General features: G+C 43.8%; 1 protein-coding gene and 1 long non-coding RNA gene across 2 annotated transcripts in view; one reads left to right on the forward strand and one right to left on the reverse strand.

Moving 5' to 3' along the window:
* The window catches only part of SERPINC1 (serpin family C member 1), a 26,217-nt gene extending 21,286 nt beyond the window's left edge, over positions 1-4,931 (forward strand). The window contains exons 2-6 of the mRNA XM_068124978.2: positions 1,420-1,635; positions 1,812-1,949; positions 2,373-2,766; positions 3,860-3,930; positions 4,098-4,931. Coding sequence (XP_067981079.2) covers positions 1,420-1,635; positions 1,812-1,949; positions 2,373-2,766; positions 3,860-3,930; positions 4,098-4,271 — 993 coding nt within the window. The 3' untranslated portion in view covers positions 4,272-4,931. The remainder of the gene's footprint in view (positions 1-1,419; positions 1,636-1,811; positions 1,950-2,372; positions 2,767-3,859; positions 3,931-4,097) is intronic.
* Positions 4,806-24,673, reverse strand: part of LOC137432780 (uncharacterized) — a 20,370-nt gene continuing 502 nt past the window's right edge. Inside the window, exon 2 of the long non-coding RNA XR_010985566.2 lies at positions 4,806-4,973. This is a non-coding gene — a long non-coding RNA (uncharacterized LOC137432780). The remainder of the gene's footprint in view (positions 4,974-24,673) is intronic.

Raw genomic sequence — 24,673 nt, forward strand, 5'->3', positions numbered from 1 at the left:
AATGAAACAGTCTGGATGAAACAGAACGGTTTAGTAAAATATTACATCTGACTTTTATATATTTTCAACTGAAGCCCATGGAGAGATGCAAGGTAAGTTTTGCGTGGTTTGTTGGGAGGTGCAGTTAGGTTTTGGGAATGGGGTTAGATTTTGGGGAGGAAGGGTTAGGTTTTGGGGACAGTGGCTCAGGTTTGGGTGGGTAGGAGAGCTTTCTGTTTTGGGGAGAGTGGGTTAGGTTTAGGTGGCAGCAGGGGTTAGGTTTTGCGGAGTGGATTAGACTTGGTTGGCTAGGAGGGGTTATGTTTTGGGGAGAGTGGCTTAGGTTTTAGGAGGATAGGAGGGTTTAGCTTTTGGGGAGAGTGGGTTAGGTTTGGGTGGGTAGGAGGGCTTAATGTTTGGGGGAGTGGGCTAGGCTTGGTCAGGTAGGAGGGGTTATGCTTTGGGGAGAGTGGGTTAGGTTTGGGTGGGGAGAAGGGGTTATGTTTTGGGGAGAGTGGGTTACCTTTGGGTGTGCAGGCGAGTTTATGTTTTGAGGAGAGTGGGTTAGGTTTGGGTGTGTAGGAGGGTTTATGTTTTGGGGTGAGTGGGATAGATTTGGGTGTTTAGGAGGGTTTCTGTTTTGTGGAGAGTGGTTTAGGTCTGGGTGGGTGGGATGGTTTATGTTTAGGGGTGAGTGGGTTAGGTTTGGGTGGGTAGAAGGGGTTATGTTTTGGGGTGAGTGGCTTAGGTTTGGGTGTGTGGGAGCGTTTATGTTTTCGGTTGAGTGGGTCAGGTCTGGGTGTGTCGGAGTGTTTATGTTTTGGGGAGAGTGGGTTAGGTCTGGGTGGGTGGGAGGGTTTATGCTTTGGGGAGAGTGGGTTAGGTTTGGGTGGGGAGAAGGGGTTATGTTTTTGGGTGAGTGGTTTAGGTTTGGGTGTGTAGGACCGTTTATGTTTTCGGTTGAGTGGGTCAGGTCTGGGTGTGTCGGAGTGTTTATGTTTTGGGGAGAGTGGGTTAGGTCTGGGTGGGTGGGAGGGTCTATTTTGGTGCGAGTGGGTTTGGTCTGGATGTGTAGGAGGGTTTATGTTTTGGGGAGAGTGTGTTAGGTTTTGGTGGGTGGGAGGGTCTATTTTGGTGCGAGTGGGTTAGGTTTGGGTGAGTTGGAGGGTTTATGTTTTGGTGTGAGTGGGTTAGTTCTGGGTTGGTGGGAAGGGTTATGTTTTGGGCGAGGAGGAGGAGCTAGGTTTTAGAGGTGGTGGCTGGTGTTTTTTGATCGGTTCGGGGGGGTAAAAGGTATGAGGTATTCGATGATACTGTAGGAGAGTGTGTCAGATACACCATACACTGTACTTTAAAAGCGCTGTACAGTATTTTTGATTCACAGTTCAATTTTCTCTCTTCTTGCAACTCCACACACCTTATCTTGCACTCTTCCGACAGGTATTTGAATTTGAAAGCGTCACAAAGAAAACCTCGAGCCAGATCCACATGTTTTTTTCTAAACTCAATGATCGACTGTACCGCAAGGCAAACAAGTCAACGCAACTGGTCGCTGCAAACCGTCTGTTTGGCACCAAGTCCATCGTCTTTAACCCATCCTACCAAGACTTCAGCGAGGGTCATTACGGGGCAAAGCTTCTACCTCTCAACTTTGCGGTGTGTTTCAGACTTCGCATTCCCCATAAACATCCTCCAATTCCCTCCTTTATATTCCCACCTTCCTCGCCATTATTCCAAGGTGTAATATTTGTAACCCTAAATCGAGACGGAAGGCCTAATGCTCATCTATCATGGTCCACATCAGAGCTATTAACATGACGTGTGATCCGCAGGAGAAGACCAACGAGTCCCTGTTCGCCATCAACAATTGGGTGGCCGAAAAGACCCAGGGGAAAGTCAAGAACGTCATTCCACCAGACGGTATCACTCCGGAAACTCAGCTGGTCATTGTAAACGCCATTTTCTTTAAGGCAAGCAGCGTACTCGAGCCTTTTGTGTCTCTTCATTCTTTCACCTCTTTTTCATCCTCTCCTCCACGTCTTTCATCACCTCTTTACCATTTTTCTGCAAAATATTTTAATTTAAGTCGATAAAGTTTTGTGAAAACGAGAAACCTTTCAGTTTGCTCACCATAACGAACGATTTGTGTGTGTCTGCTCTACTTGTGAGGACTTGAGCTTTATCTCTATATGCTGAGGGTTCTCGTACCCCATTTTGTTTGGATAGTTAGACTCCTGCAATGAAAGTTTTTGTTACAATTAGCACTTTAAAATGTTTTTTTTGGTAATGAGTTTACAGGTCTTTTGTTTATGTATACTTTAGATTATGTTTGAACGATGCTGGAGTACTCCAAGTTCAGATAAAATGACGTGTTTTTGTTGTTACTCTCGCAGGGAATGTGGAAGCATGGTTTTGACAAGTACAACACATATTACACAGATTTCCACCCAACATTGGACCTGTCCTGCAACGTCAGTATGATGGAGGAAAAAGGACGCTTTCGACACGCGCGCTTGGAAAGTGAAGGCCTTCAAATACTGGAGCTTCCCTACCACGGGGATGCTTTCAGCATCATCCTTTTGCTGCCCACCAGGCGCTACCAACTGGAGGAGATTGAGGCCCGGCTTTCCCCTGAATCGATTAATCGCTGGATCAAAGCGATGAGTGAGCAGCCAGTGTTTGTGAGTCTTCCTCGCTTCTCGCTTGAGGATAGTTTCAGCCTGAAGGAACACTTACAAGCTCTCGGCCTCATCGACATCTTCTCTGCACAAGATGCCGATCTGTCTGGTGGGTGCAGAAATGTGCAGTTTTTCTTGGGGGTTTTTTGTATACAGGATCGAGGCTCGTGAAAAAGCTAACATTTATCACACAAAAAGTCAAACAGACACACAAAACATATAATAATGGGAGCGGTAGACAAAATGGGGAGAGAAGGGGAAGCGCACAAACACAACATTTCAGAGCAGGGACATTGGGAGATCTGTGGGAGGGAGAGGGCTTGGGGGGAGGAGGCGTGGGAAGGGGGAGGGTGTGGGAGAAGTATAAAACACAAGGACACTGCAAGGACTTCCAGGAAGGAAGTTGGTATTTCAAAAAAGTGGATCTGGGGTGCAATTAGCGGGGGTAGAAAAGATCAAGGTTTTGGATGGGGGAAGATAAGAGATGGTGGTGAACAGCTGTTTTAAAGACCTGAAGGGAGGAGTGGGATTGAAGAGAGTGAGGGAGTTTGTTCCAGAGGCGGGAGAAAAGAGGAATGAAGGAGTGAAGGTGAGCAGAGAGTCTTGATTTTGGCAGTTTAACCAGAAGAGGGTTGCAGGCATATCTTGTGCGACCTGTAGGAGTATTTGGGGGACAGAGCACAGACAGGGCTGGGGCGGGGGGGGGGGGGGTAGGCTGGGGAAGAGGGGCTAGGCCAGAGAGGAGTCGGTAGAAGACAGAAAGACCACCAACCTGCCTGCGGTGAGTAAGTGAAAGGCCCTCGGAGTTAGCTTCATCGCGGGAGATTCCAATGATTCTGAAAGCTTTGGTTTCATCAGCGTGAAGCCGAGCTAGGTGAGAGGCAGGAGCACCGGCCCAGAGGGGAGAGCAATATTCCATTGAGCTGCGGATGAAAACCTTGTATGTGGTGAGGAGTCAGGTGTGCCAAGGAAGGACTTCGCACGACGGAGGATGCCCAGTCGGCGACTGGCTTTGGAGGCCAGATTGGAAATGTGGTTTAACATGTGGTTTAACATGTGGTTTAACAATGTGGTTTAACAATGTTTAACATATGGTTTAACAATGTGGTTTAATGTGGTTTAATGTTAAAACATCGTGTTGGTTTTATTGTTTGTGGATATTTCGAAACACATTTAAGGGCTTTCTGGTGTTTTTCCTGCAGGGATGTTAGTCCCGGACAGTAAACACATGGGTCTTTACGCCTCCGATGTTTTCCATAAAGCATTCATTGAGGTGAGGTGTTTGCTATGTTGGTATCAATAGGAACTTATATCTCGTCATGGCACCTTCATGTGATGTATCCTATGTTCTTTGTAAATTTAGTTACATTTATCACTGGTTCGCAAGCTCAGTATGTAACTTGTGAAAAACGTAACCACAACCTCCTCTGATGTTGGCAGGTGAACGAGGCTGGGAGCGAGGCGGGTGCCGCTTCGGCAATTGTGTTCTTGGCCCGTTCTTCTCAACCTAACATGGAGGAGTTCCACGCTGACCAGCCGTTTGTGATGCTTATCCGTGAGGTTGCGCTCAATTCTGTGCTGTTTATGGGCCGTGTGTCCCATCCTTGCAACTAGTGCCTGAATGCTATGTGGGGAGACTGGGAAGGAGGGAGGGCGTCTATGGTCTTGTTCTATAAGGACGTCCTGCTTTCTGCTCAAAGTAGGGGTTTATGGACTGGAGAATATTGTGAAGATCATAAGTTTAGGGATTAGAGCTTATGGCTTGTAAGGCAGGTGCTTACACTGAGAGTGGGGAATTGTGGGAAGAAAAGGAGGATAAAGGGGTCTCACATGGTGGAACAATGGATGGTATGTGTGGAAGGGGTAGTGCAAGTGATAAAGTGAATGAGAGAGAAATGGAAGATAAATGGGGGGAGGAAGGGAGGACAGAGGAACAAAATTGTGAAGAATAAAAATTAAAATCCAGTTAAAGGAAATGCAATTGTAAATTAGCAAAACAAAAAGAAGGTAGAAACTGTTGCAAAATCTTATTTCTCATTGAATTCTCGTGTTTACTGTTTATTCCTTGTCTTGTTACTCCTTTGTAATAAACATTTACTCGTATCCATGTCCATTTCAATGAAATGTTTTGCTTTTTCTTGGAAGCAGAATTTCCAGATGGATTTGTGCAGCGTTCCCGTTGCCGATGCTGTCTGATGCATATCGGTGTTGTGTTTTACCACTTGCATGTAATCACAAATTAGTTTTGAAATTAAAATAAAACAGTGAAACGAACCGTGAGTGAGATCCTTCTTTGTCAGCATCATGCAGAATAGTCTGAGGACACAGAGACAAGCAGGGAATATGTAAAGCCAACATGCATATGTGTTTATGACCTTTGGCTGCTGGAACGGCACAGATAAACCGAGGAATGTGTGTTCCCGCCTTCCCGGCTCCATCATTAACCAGAATACAGCCATTTTGTGCACATTCATGTCTCTCTGTATGAAACCCGAAAAACATCCACTTCCAGATTTAATGTCCAAACTAAATAACTTTCAGGAAAAGCCTGAAAACTGGACAATTTATACAATGTGGTCAAAGTTTCGCTTTTCCTGGAACATGGCATGGTTCCTCTGGATCAAGTTTTGGTTCCTCTTGACCATGGTGTTGTTCCTCTAGATCGCAGTTTGTTTCCTCTGGACCATGGTGTTGTTCCTCTGGATCACAGTTTGGTTCCTATGGACCATGGTGTTGTTCCTCTGGATCACGGTTTAGTTCCTTTGGATCATGGTGTGGTTCCTCCAGTCTAGACCATGGTGTTGTTCCTCTGGATCATGGTTTGGTTCCTCTGGATCACTGTTTGGTTCCCCTGGGCCATGGTGTTGTTCCTCTGGATCACGGTTTGGTTCCTCTGGACCATGGTGTTGTTCCTCCAGTCTAGACCATGGTGTTGTTCCTCTGGATCATGGTTTGGTTCCTCTGGATCCCTGTTTGGTTCCTCTTGACCATGGTGTTGTTCCTCTGGGCCATGGTGTTGTTCCTCTGGATCACTGTTTGGTTCCTCTAGAGTCTAGACCATGGTGTTGTTCCTCTGGACCATGATGTTGTTCCTCTGGGCCATGGTGTTGTTCCTCTGGATCATGGTGTTGTTCCTCTTGACCATGGTGTGGTTCCTCTGGACCATGGTGTGGTTCCTCTGGACCATGGTGTGGTTACCCTGGACCATGGTGTGATTCCTCTAGAGTCTAGATCATGGTGTGGTTCCTCTAGATCAGAGTTTGGTTCCCCCAGACCATGATGTTGTTCCTCTGGATCACTTTTTGGTTCCTCTGGACTATGGTGAAGTTCCTCTGGACCATGGTGTGGTTCCTCTGGACCATGGTGTGCTTACTCTGGACCATGGTGTGATTCCTCTAGATCATGGTGTGGTTCCTCTAGATCAGAGTTTGGTTCCCCCAGACCATGATGTTGTTCTTCTGGATCACTTTTTGGTTCCTCTGGACTATGGTGTTGTTCCTCTGGATCAAGGTGTTGTTCCTTTGGATCACAGTTAGGTTCCTCTGGACCATGGTGTTGTTCCTCTGGATCAAGGTTTGGTTCCTTTGGATCACGGTTAGGTTCCTCTGGACCATGGTGTTGTTCCTCTAGATCACAGTGTTGTTCCATTGTCCCATGCTTCGGGTGCACTTTCGTCCCCATTATAACGATTGGGGTTGTTTGCTCACATCGAGTTTCGAGTTAATGACCAAACAGGAACGGTAGGCTCTGCAAATTCTCCCAACAATGCAATCGTTTGTAGAATTCCCAAATCCGCCAATTTAAATTGAATTTGGTTGGATAGAAAGTTTGAGTCATTCGGTTCCCTTGTAGTTGATTTTGGCCTCGATGTGAAGGACCAATGCTGTCGTCCCCTGGTTAAACGCCATTTTCAAAAAGAAACCAACATCTTCATTTGCTACTGGGAGAGAAAATCGTTGGCTTGTGGGTGAAAAGTTTGAAAGGATGATGAGAGACATTGGGAATGACAAACATTTACCCAAAGCCTTATCGTGCTGGGAGAGTCAACTTTGGACAAGGTTAGCCAAGTTTACTCCCAGTAAGGGCTGTCAGTGAAGCAACAATCGGTGTATCTAATTGTGACGTCACATTCATTTCCGGCGCGAGTTCAGATTGTACATTTTATTGTGAGTGGGTGAAAGGTGGGGAGGGAAGGGGGACTTTAAATTGATTGTACCTAAGTTGGTTGGGGGAAGACAAAGGGGGTCTCACCTCAGATTACCCAGGTGAAGTACCATCATCACTCTTGGACAATTTTTCTTTCTTCAATCTCTCATTAGTGAGACAAAAGTGATTGAAGTACGGAGTACATTTCCAAAATATCTGCTGTGAGACACCAAATAACATGAGGAGTATTTATTGTGAGGAATGCCTCGTCTTCAGTAATGTTATACTAATCATTAGAAGTGCATTAATTATAATTGGTGGCGGAGGTTATGTTTTCATACCTGTCTGTCTGTCCGTCTGTCAACAGGATATCTCAAAAGTTATGGACGTAATTTGGTGGAGAGGTTCGGTATGTGACAAGGACGATGTGATTCGATTTTGATGACGATCTGGATCCGGATCTAAATCTGAGAAACTAAAATTGATTTTTCACCACAGGGCAAAAAACGAGATATAGCACGATATCTCAAAAAGTTGTGGACGAATCAGACAAAACATGGTGGGCAGGTCGGGTATGTGACAAAGACAAAAGGATTCAATTTTGATGAAGATCCAGATACGGACTTTGATCTGAGAGAGACAAATTAGTGGGACAAATAAGGCATGTGGGGAGGAATGAGGGGTAGGGGAAGACACACGGGGTGGACAAGATAGATACAGAAGTAAACTGTCAGGAAAGTTGGAAAGAGGTGGGCTTAGGGAGGGTTAATGGGGATAGAAAAGATCATGGTTTTGGATTGGGGACGATCTGAAATGGTGGTGAAGAGCTGTCTTGAAGACCAAGTGGGACGAAAGTGATTGAAGAGAATGTGGAAGCTGGTTGCACAGGCAAGAAAATGAAGAACTAATGAGTGGTGATGAGCAGAGATTCAAGATTTAGAGAGTTTCACCACAAGGGGGTTGATGGTGGAAATGTGTGCGCCCTGCTGAAACCTGGGCATGGGGGAGGGGGGGGGGGGGCTGAGGAGAGAGGGGAACAAAGTACAGAAAGAGAAGAGGGTGCAAGACCACCAAGGCGGTGGTGGAAGACAAAGACCACTGACCTTTCTGTGATGTGAAAGTGATAGGGGGCCAAAGTGAAAGAGATGGGTCAAATGGCCGCCTCTGTCCTGTCATACCCTGTCATGCCCTGAGAGCAGAATAACTACGAGAAAAGCCATGAGAATCAGCATAAACTTTTTCATGCCCTGAGAGCAGAATAACTTTGAGAAAAGAAATGAGAAAAAAATGAGAATCAGCATAAACCCTGTCATGCCCTGAGGGCAGTGTAACTATGAGAAAAGCTATGAGAATCCACATAAATTCTATCATGCCCAGAGAGCAGAATAACTGTGAGAAAAGAAATGAGAATCAGCGTAAAACCTGTCATGCCCTGAGGGCAGTGTAACTTTGAGAAAAGCCATGTGAATCAGCATGAACCCTGTCATGCCCTGAGAGCAGAATAACTATGAGAAAATAAATGAGAAAAGCTATGACAATCAGCATAAACTCTGTCATGCCCTGAGGGCAGTGTAACCATGAGAAAAGAAATGAGAATCAGCACAAACCATGTAATGCCCTGAGGGCAGTGTAATGATGAGAAAAGCGATGAGAATCAGCATAAACGTTTTCATGCCCTGAGAGCAGAATAACGATGAAAAAAGCTTTGAGAATCAGCATTAATTCTTTCATGCCCTGAGAGCAGAACAAAACAATGAGAAAAGAAATGAGAAAAGCTATGACAATCAGCATAAACCATGTCATGCCCTGAGGGCAGTGTAACCATGAGAAAAGCTATGAGGATCTGCATCACCTCTGTCATGCCCTCAGAGCAGAATAACGATGAGAAAAGATATCAGAAAATAAATGAGATCAGCAGAAACCCTGTCATGCCCTGAGGGCAGTGTAACTATGAGAAAAGCTATGAGAATCAGCATAAATTCTATCCTGCCCTGAGAGCAGAATAACTTCGAGAAAAGAAATGAGAATCAGTATAAACCCTGTCATGCCCTGAGAGCAGAATAACTATGAGAAAAGAAATGAGAAAAGAAATGAGAATCAGCGGAAACCCTGTCATGCCCTGAAGGCAGTGTAACTTTGAGAAAAGCTTTGAGAATCAGCATAAACCCTGTCATGCCCTGAGGGCAGTGTAACCATGAGAAAAGAAATGAGAATCAGCACAAACCCTGTCATGCCATGAGGGCAGTGTAATTATGAGAAAAGCTTTGAGAATCAGCATAAACCGTGTCGTGCCCTGAAGGTAGTGCAACCATGAGAAAATTGACCTGGTATGATAGACCTGAGCCTCGTCCTGGAGGTGGGGTTGCTATCTTTATAAAAAAAACTCTCTTCCTCACTCGCCCTCCACTGCCCTCTCTCCACCTCACCCCCAGGAATACCTTTGGCTACAGCTTCCCCATCGCTCCCACCTTTTGTTCATATGTGTGTTGTACCGTCCACCAAACAGCGATGACTCCATCTACATCTCGCTGTCTGATAATATGGACCAACTTCTATCTACCCATCCCAACTCTCTCTTCCTCATATGTGGTGATTTCAATTGTCACCATGCCAGTTGGCTGGGTGTGGGTACCTCTCTCACCAGCCATGGCTCTTCAGCAAAGGACTTCTGCGACTCACTGGGACTGACACAATCTGTCAATTTCCCGACCCGGATCTCAGTCAACGGAGCATCTTCTCTTCTGGATTTGGTTATGACAAACTTCCCTGAAAATGTCTGCTGCTCTTCTTCTGCTCCAATCGGCTCATCTGATCATGTGCTTGTCAAAGTGGACATCTCTCTGACCATTCTCAGAGAGCCTCCTCAGTGTCGACGAGTCTGGCATTTCACTCAGGCCAACTGGCACGGTCTTCAAGCAGCCATCAATCATCTGGACTGGTCTCCCATCTCTACCGCCTCTGACATCAACTCATCCTGGGAATTCTTTCAAAGTAAATTGCTCTCTCTCATGCACAGATTTATCCCATCTCGTCTTCAGTTGTCATACCCTTCCTCCCGTCCATGGTACACGGAATCTTGTGGTGAGGCTGTTGCCCTGAAACAACTTGCTTTCGTCTCCTGGAAAGCAAATCCAACGGAAGGAAATCTCATTTCCTTTCACAAAGCCCGAAACAAGTGTGTGTCCACCCTCAGGAGAGCCAGGAAACAATATCTCACCGTTCTCAAGACCGAACTCTCTTATCTGTCTCCCTCTTCCAAATCCTGGTGGCGTCTGGTCAAATCTGTTTCTGGTGTTTGTTCCCCCTCCATCCCCTCCCTCACCTCAAATGGCTTAACGGCTGACTCCGCACGTGAAAAAGCTGAATGCCTCAACTCTGTGTTTGCCTCTAAATCTTGTGTCCCAAACCCATCCCTCTCTGTACCCACCGTACCCAGTCATACCCAGCTGCTCCTGGACTCTGTGTCCTTTCCTCCTGACAAGGTGGAAAAGTTTCTGTCAACCCTCGACTCTGATTCTGCAACTGGTCCTGATGGCATCAGCCCACGGGTCCTAAAATCATGTGCTTCCGCTCTTTCACTCCCTCTTTCTGTTCTCTTCACCCTCTCCTTTGCTCAAGGTCATCTGCCATCTGCTTGGAAATCAGCCAACATCACCGCTTTGCACAAAAAAGGTGCAAAAACAGATCCCAGCAACTACAGACCAATCAGCCTTCTCCCAATTATCAGCAAAGTCATGGAATCCATCATTGCTTCAGATATGAAATCTTTCCTCTTCTCCAATGGCTTGATCTCTGATCATCAATTTGGTTTCAGACCTGGTCACTCTACTCTGGACATGCTGCTTCTGCTTTCTCAACAATGGATGGAGGTCCTCAACGCCAAACAGGAAATTAGAGCCGTCTCCCTTGACATTTCACGTGCCTTCGATACGGTCTGGCACCCTGCTCTGCTCACCAAACTCTCCTCCTTTGGTATCCATGGAAATCTCCACGCATGGCTGGCGGACTTCCTCTCTGGTCGTAGTCAACGTGTGGCCCTGAATGGGTTTCTCTCATCTCCTCTTCCTGTTCAGGCTGGAGTTCCCCAAGGTAGTGTTCTGGGCCCTGTGCTTTTTCTGGTCTTCATCAATGATCTCTCTGACTTTCTTGAAAATCCTCTCTATCTCTTTGCTGACTACTCTACTCTCTGTCGCTCCATTCCTCATCCCTCAGATCGGCAGTCTGCAGCCTCCTCACTCTCTGCAGACCTGGACAAAATCACAGACTGGGCAAAAAAATGGAACATGTCTTTCAATCCTGATAAATCTCACACTCTTACGATGTCTCTCTGAAAAGACCAACTGGAAAACCCTCCCATCCACTTTCTGAATTATCCTCTCCAAGAAGTTCTGTCACTCAAGCTTTTGGGTCTCACTATTTGCCATGATCTTTCCTGGGAAAACCACATTTCAAATCTGGCCTCCAAAGCCAGTCGCCGACTGGGCATCCTCCGTCATGCGAAGTCCTTCCTTGGCACACCTGAGCTCCTCACCACATACAAGGCTTTCATCCGCAGCTCTATGGAATACTGCTCTCCCCTCTGGTCTGGTGCTCCTGCCTCACACCTAGCCCGTCTTCACGCTGTTGAAACCAAAGCGTTCAGAATCATTGGAATCTCCCGCGATGAAGCTAACTCCAAGGGCCTTTCACTCACTCACCGCAGGCAGGTTGGTGGTCTTTCCGTCTTCTACCGACTCCTCTCTGGCCTTGCCCCCCCAGCCCTCTCTGGGCTCTGTCCCCCAAATATTCCTACAGGTCGCACAAGATCTGCCTGCAACCCTCTTATGGTTAAACTGCCAAAATCAAGACTTTCTGCTCACCTTCACTCCTTCATTCCTCTTTTCTCCCGCCTCTGGAACAAACTCCCTCACTCTCTTCAATCCCACTCCACCCTCCAGGTCTTTAAAACAGCTGTTCACCACCATCTCTTATCCTCCCCCATCCAAAACCTTGATCTTTTCTACCCCCACTAATTTCGGTCCCCTTGTGTTTTATACTTCTCCCACCCCCCCCCCCTTCCCACGCCTCCTGCCCCCAAGCCCTCTCCCTCCCACACTTCTCCCTGCTCTCAAATGTTGTGGTTGTGTGCTTCCCCTTCTCTCCCCATCTTGTCTTCCGCTCCCTCTTTTTGTATATTTTGTTTGTCTGGTTGATTTGTTTGTGAAATAAATGTTAGCTCTTTCACGAGCCTCGATTCAGTATACAAAAAAAAGAAAAAAAAGAAAAAAAGAAATGAGAATCAGGATAAACCCTGTCATGCCCTGGGGGCAGTGTAACTTTGAGAAAAGCTATGAGAATCCACATAAATTCTATCATGCCCTGAGAGCAGAATAATTTTGAGAAAAGAAATGAGAATCAGCACAAACCCTGTCATTCCCTGAGGGCAGTGTAACTATGAGAAAAGCTATGAGAATCTGCATAACTTCTGTCATGCCCTGAGAGCAGAATAACTTTGAGAAAAGAAATGAGAATCGGCAGAAACCCTGTCATTCCCTGAGGGCAGTGTAACTATGAGAAAAGCTATGAGAATCTGCATAACTTCTGTCATGCCCTTAGAGCAGAATAACTATGAGAAAAGAAATGAGAAAATAAATGAGAATCAGCACAAACCCTGTCATTTCCTGAGAGCAGAATAACTGTGAGAAAAGAAATGAGAAAAGAAACAAGTACACATACATTCAAAGTACACCGCCCCATGCCAAATAATTAAATATGCCGCAGCGCGGCATTGCCGGGGCGCCTCCGGCGCCCGGCAATACCGCAGTGCAGCTCATTGAGGCTGCATTGGGAGGGAGAGGTGTACACTAATTGATTGATTAATTGTATAATTAAAATCAATAAAAGATTATCACAAAATATTTTCATAATCAATTTGCTAATCGCATAACTAAACCACTAGTGCTTCATCTGAAGATGTATCTTTTAGAAATTTAATTAAATAAGTCATTTATAAAAAATTAAATAATTAATTGATTACTCAATAAATAATTAATCGATTAATCAATAAATAATTAATAGATGAAATGATTAATCAATAAATCAAAAATATCCTTGATAGCCACATCACTTGGTCACTCATGTCCAAATATTAGCTTCCCAGCTCAAAAGGTGCCTGAGATATTGGCCAAATGAGAAAGAAAATAAATAAATGATTAATAATGAAAATAAATAAATAATAATCATAAAAAAATCAAATTATTAATCAATTTGGTCAGAGAACACATAAACTACCACTATTTCATCAGAATCTGTAACTTTAAAAAAAAAAATTTTTTTGTCATTAATCGAATAATTAAATAATTAATCGATTAATTGATTAATTAATAAATCAAAAATATCCTTTGCAGCCAAATCACCTGGTCATTGGCATGTCCAAATATCAGCTTCCTAACTCCAAAGGTGCCTGAGTTAATGGTCAGAAGAGAAAGGAAATTTGATTAATTAAATAAGTACTTAATTAATCGCTAATAATTAAATAACTCCTCAATTAATTGATTCATCAAAAAAAAAAAAATACTGTTTTGACAAAGGACTTGCTCACCATTGTGCCGAAATTTCAGCCCCCTAGCTCAAAGGATGGCTGAGATATCGTCCGGACAAACAAACAAGAAAACAAACAAACAAACAAGAAAACAAACAAACAAACAAGGAAACAACCACAGTGAAAACGGAGTACTCTCTTTCAGCGTGCGTCACTGCCGAGCCCCCTTCGGTGCCCGGCAATGACGATTTGCAATGCCTGGAGATGGCATAGGCAAGGAGCGGTGTACAATGAGAATCAGCACAAACCCTGTCATGCCGTGAGGGCAGTGTAACATTGAGAAAAGCTATGATAATCCACATAAATTCTATCATGCCCTGAGAGCAGAATAACTTTGAGAAAAAAATGAGAATCAGCACAAACCCTCTCATTCCCTGAGGGCAGTGTAACTATGAGAAAAGCTATGAGAATCTGCATAAATTCTGTCATGCCCTGAGAGCAGAATAACGATGAGAAAAGATATGAGAAAATAAATGAGAATCAGCAGAAACCCTGTCATGCCTTGAGAGCAGAATAACGATGAGAAAAGCTTTGAGAATCAGCATTAATTCTTTCATGCCCTGAGAGCAGAGTAACCAAGAGAAAATAAATGAGAAAATAAATGAGAATCAGCATAAACCCTGTCATGCCCTGAGGGCAGTGCATCTTTGAGAAAATAAATGAGAATCAGCCGAAACCCTGTCATGCCCTGAGAGCAGTATAACTATGAGAAAAGCTATGATAATCAGCATAAACCGTGTCATGCCCTGAAGGTCGTGTAACTTTGAGAAAAGCTATGAGAATCCACATAAATTCTATCCTGCCCTCAGAGCAGAATAATTTTGAGAAAATAAATGAGAATCAGCAGAAACCCTTTCATGCCCTGAGGGCAGTGTAACCATGAGAAAAGTGATGAGAATCAGCATCAATCCTGTCATGCCCTGAGAGCAGAATAACTATGAGAAAAGCCATGAGAATCAGCATAAACTCTTTCGTGCCCTGAGAGCAGAATAACTATGAGAAAAGAAATGAGAATCAGCAGAAACCCTGCCATGCTCTGAGGGCAGTGTAACTATGAGAAAAGCTATGAGAATCCACATAAATTCTATCATGCCCTGAGAGCAGAGTAACTTTGAGAAAAGAAATGAGAAAAGAAATGAGAAAAGAAATGAGAATCAGCACAAATCCTGTCATTCCCTGAGGGCAGTGCATCTTTGAGAAAATAAATGAGAATCAGCCGAAACCCTGTCATGCCCTGAGAGCAGTATAACTATGAGAAAAGCTATGATAATCAGCATAAACCGTGTCATGCCCTGAAGGTCGTGTAACTTTGAGAAAAGCTATGAGAATCCACATAAATTCTATCCTGCCCTCAGAGCAGAATAATTTTGAGAAAATAAATGAGAATCAGCAGAAACCCTTTCATGCCCTGAGGGCAGAATAACTATGAGAAAAGCCATGAGAATCAGCATAAACTCTTTCGTGCCCTGAGAGCAGAATAACTATGAGAAAAGAAATGAGAATCAGCAGAAACCCTGCCATGCTCTGAGGGCAGTGTAACTATGAGAAAAGCTATGAGAATCCACATAAATTCTATCATGCCCTGAGAGCAGAATAACTGTGAGAAAAGAAATGAGAATCAGCAGAAACCCTGCCATGCTCTGAGGGCAGTGTAACTATGAGAAAAGCTATGAGAATCCACATAAATTCTATCATGCCCTGAGAGCAGAGTAACTTTGAGAAAAGAAATGAGAAAAGAAATGAGAAAAGAAATGAGAATCAGCACAAATCCTGTCATTCCCTGAGGGCAGTGTATCTTTGAGAAAAGCTATAAGAATCACCTCTAAACCCTGTCATGCCCTGAGAGCAGTATAACTATGAAAAAAGCTTTGCAAATCAGCATTAATTCTTTCATGCCCTGAGAGCACAATAACTACGAGAAAAGCCATGAGAATCAGCATAAACTCTTTCATGCCCTGAGAGCAGAATAACTATGAGAAAAGAAATGAGAATCAGCACAAAGGACAGATGTGGCTCTCAGGGCATGACAGGGTTCATGCTGATTCACATAGCTTTTCTCAAAGTTACACTGCCTTCAGGGCATGACAGGGTTTACGCTGATTCTCATTTCTTTTCTCATGGTTACACTGCCCTCAGGGCATGACATGGTTTATGCTGATTGTCATAGCTTTTCTCATTTCTTTTCTCATTGTTGTTCAGCTCTCAGGGCATGACAGGGTTTGTGCTGATTCTCATTTCTTTTCTCATTACTTTTCTCATAGTTATTGTGCTCTCAGGCCATGATCGAATTTATGTGGTTTCTCATAGCTTTTCTCAAAGTTACACTGCCCTCAGGGCATGACAGGGTTTGTGCTAATTCTCATTTCTTTTCTCATAGTTATTGTGCTCTCAGGGAATGATCGAATTTATGTGGATTCTCATCGCTTTTCTCATAGTTACACTGCCCTCAGGGCATGACAGGGTTTCTGCTGATTCTCATTTCTTTTCTCATGGTTACACTGCCCTCAGGGCATGACATGGTTTTTGCTGATTATCATAGCTTTTCTCATTTCTTTTCTCATTGTTCTGCTCTCAGGGCATGAAAGAATTAATGAAGATTCTCATAGCTTTTCTCAAAGATACACTGCCCTCAGGGAATGACAGGGTTTGTGCTGATTCTCATTCTTTTCTCATTTCTTTTCTCATTTCTTTTCTCATTTCTTTTCTCATAGTTATTCTGCTCTCAGGGCATGATAGAATTTATGTAGATTCTCATGGCTGCATTCTCATCGCATTTATGTAGATTTTCAACTTTCCTACCCATAACCGTGGGCACATTCTGGACCTTGTCTGCTCCACTGGATTAGTTTTGCACCATCTCTCTGGCTCCGACCTCACCCTCTCTGACCACTTAGCCATCACTATGACCATCAACATCGCCACCCCAGCACCAAGGCATTATCGCACTATCAACTTCCGGAAGCTAAACGCTCTTTCACCTACCTCATTCTCATCCACCCTCTCTGAAAAAATGTCCACTTCTCCCTTTGTTGACCTCCACACCCCTTCTGACCTCACTGACTACGACAACCACACTCTCTCCTCCTGCCTTGACCAGCTTGCGCCTATAAAAACCAAAACAGTTTCTTTCACCCATTCTGCTCCCTGGTTTACCCCTGAACTCCGCCTGATGAAAACTCGTGCTCGCCAACTTGAAAGACTCCGCAATTAAACAGGTCTCACAATTCACTCCCAAGCCTACAAGGACCACCTACAGCACTACAAAGATGCCCTCTCCTGCGCCCGCTCTGCCTACTACTCTCAAATTATCCACTCTGGCTCTGGAAACCCAAAAGCACTCTTCTCTACAATAAACAAACTCCTCAGCCCCCTGAACACCACCACCCAGTCATTCACAGGAGAAAACTGCATCTCCTTCCTTTCATTCCTCCAAAGCAAAATTGACAACATCTACAACAGCTTAACCACCACCGCACCCGCTCCCCCTCAAACCACCTGCCCCCCCCCCCCCTTATCCTGCCAACCCCTGTCTCAGTTCTCCCCAGTCTCCCCTACTGACCTCTCCGAACTCCTCATAGGAATGAAAACTGCCACCTGCACTCTTGACCCCATCCCCTCCAGCTTTGTCAAGGCCTCCCTTCCTGCTCTCTCTCCACTTATCACTGCAACAATAAACTCCTCCCTGTCTACAGGCATCGTCCCACCATCCCTCAAAATTGCTGCTGTTACCCCCATTCTGAAAAAACCTGGACTAAACCCTGACACCCTAAACAACTTCAGACCCATCTCCAACCTACCCTTTCTGTCAAAAGTTTTGGAACGCGCTGTAGCCACTCAACTCAAACATCACCTCTCTGCCAATAACCTGTATGAAACATTCCAATCTGGATTCCGCTCCAACCACAGTACTGAAACTGCTCTCCTCAAAATCACCAACGACCTTCTCCTCTCCTCTGACGCCGGCAACCTCAACATTCTCATCCTCCTCGACCTCAGCGCTGCCTTTGACACCATCAATCACACCATCCTCCTCACCCGACTTGAAACCACCTTTAACATTACCGGCACTGCCCTCTCTTGGATCAAATCATACCTCTCTGACAGACGCCAGTTCAGCTCCATCAATAACTGCAAATCCCCCACTGCTCCCCTCCCCCAAGGTGTCCCCCAAGGTTCAGTTCTTGGCCCCCTCCTCTTCATCCTGTACCTGTCCCCCCTTGGTCACTTAATCCGCCGTCATGGTCTCCAATTCCACTGCTTCGCCGATGACATCCAGCTTTTCATCTCCACCAAGTCCATCTCCACCGCCACCCACTCTATCCTGACAAACTGCATCACTGAAATAAAATCCTGGCTTCAAATCAACTTCCTCAAACTTAACTATGATAAATCTGAAATAATCATCATTGACCCAAAAACGCTCACCAAATCCACCCACAACTTTGCCCTCAACATCGACGGTTTCCCAGTATCCACCTCCCCTCACATCCGGAATCTTGGCATCATCTTTGACCAAACCCTCTCCTTCGACAAATACACTAAACAGATCACAAAGACAGCCTTCTTTCACCTGAAAAACATCGCCCGTCTCCGTCCATCCCTCTCCTCCACGGCTGCAGAAACCCTCATCCACGCCTTCATCACCTTCCGTCTGGACTACTGCAACAGCCTCCTCTATGGTTCAGCCTCAATAATCACCAATAAACTCCAATACATTCAGAACTCCGCTGCCCGTCTACTCACCCATTCCCGGACCCGTGACCACATCACCCCCGTCCTTTACAAGCTTCACTGGCTCCCCATCCCCCAGAAAATCCAGTACAAAATCCTCCTCTTGACCTACAAAGCCCTCCATAACCTGGCCCCATCCTACCTGACTGACCTCCTCTCCAGACACACTCCCACCCGCAACCTCCGCTCTGCTGGTACCAACCTCCTGACCCCCCCCCCCATCCGGACCAAATTCAGATCCTGGGGGGACAGGGCCTTCTCCATCGCTGCTGCCACCCTCTTGAACTCACTACCTCACACCATCAGAGACTCCTCCTCACTCACCACATTCAAAACATCACTCAAGACCCACCTGTTCAACACTGCATTCAACATTTAACCCACAGCATTTAACCCCTGACTATCTCTTCTCCTTCTCCTTCCTTTTGCTTTGATTATTTACCTATTGATTTTTGTCTTTTCGCACTTGTTTTTTTTGTACTCTGTCAAAGCGTCTTTGGACTTCTTGAAAAGCGCTATATAAAATAAATGTATTATTATTATTATTATTATTATTATTATGGCTTTTCTCGTAGTTACACTGCCCTCAGTGCATGACAGGATTTCTGCTGATTCTCATTTATTTTCTCATTGCTTTTCTCATAGTTATTCTGCTCTCAGGGCATGACAGGGTTGATGCTGATTCTCATCACTTTTCTCAAAGTTACACTGCCCTCAGGGCATGACAGGGTTCTGCTGATTCTCATTTCTTTTCTCATTTCTTTTCTCAAAATTATTCTGCTCTCAGGGCAAGATAGAATTTATGCTGATTCTCATCGCTTTTCTCATAGTTATTCTGCTCTCAGGGCATGATAGAATTTATGTGGATTCTCATAGCTTTTCTCAAAGTTACACTGCCCTCAGGGCATGTCAGGGTTTATGCTGATTCTCATTTCTTTTCTCATGGTTACACTGCCATCAGTGCATGACAGGGTTTATGCTGATTATCATAGCTTTTCTCATTTCTTTTCTCATTGTTGTTCTGCTCTCAGGGCATGAAAGAATTAATGCTGATGTCTCATGGCTTTTCTCATAGTTATTCTGCTCTCAAGGCATGACAGGGTTTATGCTGATTCTCATTTCTTTTCTCATTTCTTTTCTCATTGTTGTTCTGCTCTCAGGGCATGAAATAATTAATGCTGATGTCTCATGGCTTTTCTCATAGTTATTCTGCTCTCAGGGCATGACAGGGTTTATGCTGATTCTCATTTATTTTCTCATCGTTATTCTGCTCTCAGGGCATGACAGAAGTTATGCAGATTCTCGTCGCTTTTCTCATAGTTACACTGTCCTCAGGGCATGACAGGGTTTATGCTGATTCTTATTTCTTTTCTCGAAGTTATTCTGCTCTCAGGTCAGGATATAATTTATGCTGATTCTCATAGCTTTTCTCATAGTTATTCTGCTCTCAGGGCATGACAGGGTTTATGCTGAATCTCATTTCTTTTCTCATTTCTTTTCTCAAAATTATTCTGCTCTCAGGGCAGGATAGAATTTCTGCTGATTCTCAAAGCTTTTCTCATGGTTACACTGCCCTCAGGGCATGGCAGGGTTTGTGCTGATTCTCATTTCTTTTCTCATTTATTTTCTCATGGTTATTGTGCTCTCAGGGCATGATCGAATTGATGTGGTTTCTCATAGCTTTTCTCAAAGTTACACTGCCCTCAGGGCATGACAGGGTTTGTGGTGATTCTCATTTCTTTTCTCATAGTTATTTTGCTCTCAGGGAATGACAGGGTTTGTGCTGATTCTCATTTATTTTCTCATATCTTTTCTCATCGTTATTCTGCTCTCAGGGCATGACAGAAGTGATGCAGATCCTGATAGCTTTTCTCATAGTTCTTGTGCTCTCAGGGCATGATAGAATTTATGTGGATTCTCATAGCTTTTCTCAAAGTTACACTGCCCTCAGGGCATGACAGAGTTTGTGGTGATTCTCATTTCTTTTCTCATCGTTATTCTGCTCTCAAGGCATGACAGAGATTTTGCTGATTCTCTTTTATTTTCTCTTGGTTACTCTGCTCTCAGGGCATGATAGGGCTCATGCTGATTATCACAGCTTTTCTCATATCTTTTCTCATAGTTAAACTGCCCTCAGGGCATGACAGGATTTATGCTGATTCTCATTTCTTTTCTCATGGTTACACTGCCCTCAGGGCATGACAGAAGTTATTCAGATTCTCATAGCTTTTCTCATAGTTACACTGCCCTCAGGGCATGGCAGGGTTTATGCTGATTATCATCGCTTTTCTCATTTCTTTTCTCATAGTTATTCTGCTCTCAGGGCATGACAGAAGTGATGCAGATCCTGATACCTTTTCTCATAGTTACACTGCCCTCAGGGCATGACAGGGTTTATGCTGATTCTCATTTATTTTCTCATCGTTATTCTGCTCTCAGGGCATGACAGAAGTTATTCAGATTCTCGTAGCTTTTCTCATAGTTACACTGCCCTCAGGGCATGACAGGGTTTCTGCTGATTCTCATTTCTTTTGTCAAAATTATTCTGCTCTCAGGGCAGGATAGAATTTATGCTGATTATCATAGCTTTTCTCAAATCTTTTCTCATCGTTATTGTTCTCTCAGGGCATTACAGAATTTATGTGGATTCTCATAGCTTTTCTCATAGTTAAACTGCCTTCAGGGCATGACAGGGTTTATGCTGATTCTCATTTCTTTTCTCAAAGTTACACTGCCCTCAGGGCATGACATGGTTTATGCTGATTCTCATTTCTTTTCTCATTTATTTTCTCATAGTTATTCTGCTCTCAGGGCATGATAGAATTTATGTGGATTCTCATTGCTTTTCTCATAGTTACATTGCCCTCAGGGCATGACAGGGTTTATGCTCATTCTCATTTATTTTCTCATTGCTTTTCTCATAGTTATTCTGCTCTCAGGGCATGAAAACGTTTATGCTGATTCTCATGGCTTTTCTCATAGTTATTCTGCTCTCAGGGCAATACAGGGTTTCTGCTGATTCTCATTTCTTTTCTCAAAGTTACACTGCCCTCAGGGCATGACAGGGTTTGTGCTGATTCTCATTTATTTTCTCATAGTTATTCTGCTCTCAGGGCATGATAGAATTTATGTGGATTCTCATTGCTTTTCTCATAGTTACATTGCCCTCAGGGCATGACAGGGTTTATGCTCATTCTCATTTATTTTCTCATTGCTTTTCTCATAGTTATTCTGCTCTCAGGGCAGGATAGAATTTATGCTGATTCTCATCGCTTTTCTCATAGTTATTCTGCTCTCAGGGCATGTCAGGTATTATGCTGATTCTCATTTCTTTTCTCATTTTTTTCTCATAGTTATTCTGCTCTCAGGGCAGGATAGAATTTATGTGGATTCTCATAGCTTTTCTCAAAGTTACACTGCCCTCAGGGCATGTCAGGTATTATGCTGATTCTCATTTCTTTTCTCATGGTTACACTGCCCTCAGGGCATGACAGGGTTTATGCTGATTCTCATTTATTTTCTCATTTATTTTCTCATTTATTTTCTCTTGGTTGCTCTGCTGTCAGGGCATGAAAAAATTAATGCTGATTCTCATTTCTTTTCTCATAGTTATTCTGCTCTCAAGGCATGACAGGGTTTATGCTGATTCTCATTTATTTTCTCATAGTTATTCTGCTCTCCGGGCATGACAGGGGTCATGCTGATTCACATAGCTTTTCTCAAAGTGACACTGCCCTCAGGCCATGACAGGGTTTATGCTAATTCTCATTTCTTTTCTCGAAGTTATTCTGCTCTCAGGGCAGGATAGAATTCATGCTGATTCTCATAGCTTTTCTCATAGTTATTCTGCTCTCAGGGCATGACAGGGTTTCTGCTGAATCTCATTTCTTTTCTCATTTCTTTTCTCATGGTTACTCTGCTCTCACGGCATGACAGGGTTTCTGCTGACTCTCATTTCTTTTCTCAAAATTATTCTGCTCTCAGGGCAGGAGAGAATTTATGCTGATTCTCATAGAATTTCTCAGGTTACACTGCCCTCAGGGCATGACAGGGTTTATGCTGATTCTCATTTCTTTTGTCATTTCTTTTCTCATAGTTATTCTGGTCTCAGGGCATGATAGAATTTATGTGGATTCTCATAGTTACACTGCCCTCAGGGCATGACAGGTTTTCTGATGATTCTCAATTCTTTTCTCATTTCTTTTCTCATAGTTATTCTGCTCCCAGGGCATGATAGAATTTATGTGGATTCTCATAGCTTTTCTCAAAGTTACACTGCCCTCAGGGCATGACAGGGTTTCTGCTGATTCTCATTTCTTTTCTCAAATCTTTTCTCATCGTTATTCTGCTCTCCAGGCATGACAGAGATTTTGCTGATTCTCTTTTATTTTCTCTTGGTTACTCTGCTCTCGGGGCATGATCGGGCTCATGCTGATTCATGAAGCTTTTCTCAAAGTTACATTGCCCTCAGGGCATGACAGGGTTTCTGCTGATTCTCATTTCTTTTCTCAAAATTATTCTGCTCTCAGGGCAGGATAGAATTTCTGCTGATTATCATAGCTTTTCTCAAATCTTTTCTCATCGTTATTGTTCTCTCAGGGCATGACAGAATTTATGTGGATTCTCATAGCTTTTCTCATAGTTAAACTGCCCTCGGGGCATGACAGGGTTTATGCTGATTCTCATTTCTTTTCTCATTTGTTTTCTCATAGTTATTCTGCTCTCAGGGCATGATAGAATTTATGTGGATTCTTATAGCTTTTCTCATAGTTACACAGCCCTCAGGGCATGACAGGGTTTCTGATGATTCTCATTTCTTTTCTCATAGTTATTCTGCTCTCAGGGCATGAAAGAGTTTATGCTGATTCTCATGGCTTTTCTCATAGTTATTCTGCTCTCAGGACATGAAAGAGTTTATGCTGATTCTCATGGCTTTTGTCATAGTTATTCTGCTCTCAGGGCATGACAGGGTACATGCTGATTCTCAAAGCTTTTCTCATAATTACACTGCCCTCAGGGCATGACAGGGTTTGTGCTGATTCTCATTTCTTTTCTCATGGTTACACTGCCCTCAGGGCATGACAGGGTTTATGCTGATTGTCATAGCTTTTTCTCATTTCTTTTCTCATAGTTATTCTGCTCTCAGGGCATGACAGAGATTTTGCTGATTCTCTTTTATTTTCTCTTGGTTACTCTGCTCTCAGGGCATGACAGGGTTTATGCAGATTCTCGTAGCTTTTCTCATAGTTACACTGCCCTTGGGGCATGACAGGGTTTATGCTGATTCTTATTTCTTTTCTCGACGTTATTCTGCTCTCAGGGCAGGATAGAATTTATGCTGATTCTCATAGCTTTTCTCATGGTTACACTGCCCTCAGGGCATGACAGGGTTTATGCTGATTATCATAGCTTTTCTCATTTCTTTTCTCATTGTTGTTCTGCTCTCAGGGCATGAAAGAATTAATGCTGATTCTCAAAGCTTTTCTCATAGTTATACTGCTCTCAGGGCATGACAGGTTTCGGCTGATTCTCATTTCTTTTCTCATGGTTACACTGCCCTCAGGGCATGACAGGGTTTTTGCTGATTATCATAGCTTTTCTCATTTCTTTTCTCAGTTATTCTGCTCTCAGGGCATGACAGGGTTTGTGCTGATTCTCATTTATTTTCTCATTCCTTTTCTCATAGTTATTCTGCTCTCAGGGCATGACAGGGTTCATGCTGATTCACATAGCTTTTCTCAAAGTTACACTGCCCTCAGGGCATGACAGGGTTTACGCTGATTCTCATTTATTTTCTCATATCTTTTCTCATCGTTATTCTGCTCTCAAGGCATGACAGAGATTTTGCTGATTCTCACAGCTTTTCTCAGAGCCGGCGAAGCCGGTGTTGTGAATGGACGCATACGTATTATGTTGAAAAGCCAGATTTTGCTGGATCCCTTGAGAATTTCGAAGCTTTGACGCACCAAATCGCTCAATGGAGGCCGCCATCTTGCGGATGCGGAAGTATGCATCACAAATTGAAAAAAGTTCAACAGGAGTTTGTTTCACCCGTCTTTTTTTGATTCACAATCTTATGCACCTCTAATTTGTAATTAAAATACTTTAAGACCAACCTCAGCCCGCACGGGCCTGGTTATCTTCAATGAAAATCGTCACCAAACACCGGAACCAATGAGATTCGAGAATTGGAAAAAATATTTTTTAAAAACCAAATCACTCAATGGAGGCCGCCATCTTGCGGATGCAGAAGTATGCATAAAAAAATTGCGAAAAAGTTCAATAGGAGTTTGTTTCACCCGTCTTTGTTTGATTCACAATCGTATGCACCTCTAATTTGTAATTAAAATACTTTAAGACCAACATCGTTCCCCGGCCCACACGGGCCCTGGTTATCTTCAACGAAAATCGTCACCAATTACCGGAACCAATGAGATTCGAGCATTTGAAAAAATATTTCAAAAAAGCTTTTTACCACATTTCGGACGCTGAAAACGGCGTCAAATATTCTAAAATTGACGAAGAATTATTTTTTAGAAATCTCGCGGCCGGAGGGGAT

The sequence above is a fragment of the Myxine glutinosa genome, chromosome 8 (genome assembly GCF_964187855.1).
Source record: "Myxine glutinosa chromosome 8, kmMyxGlut1.1, whole genome shotgun sequence".
NCBI lineage: Eukaryota > Metazoa > Chordata > Myxini > Myxiniformes > Myxinidae > Myxine > Myxine glutinosa.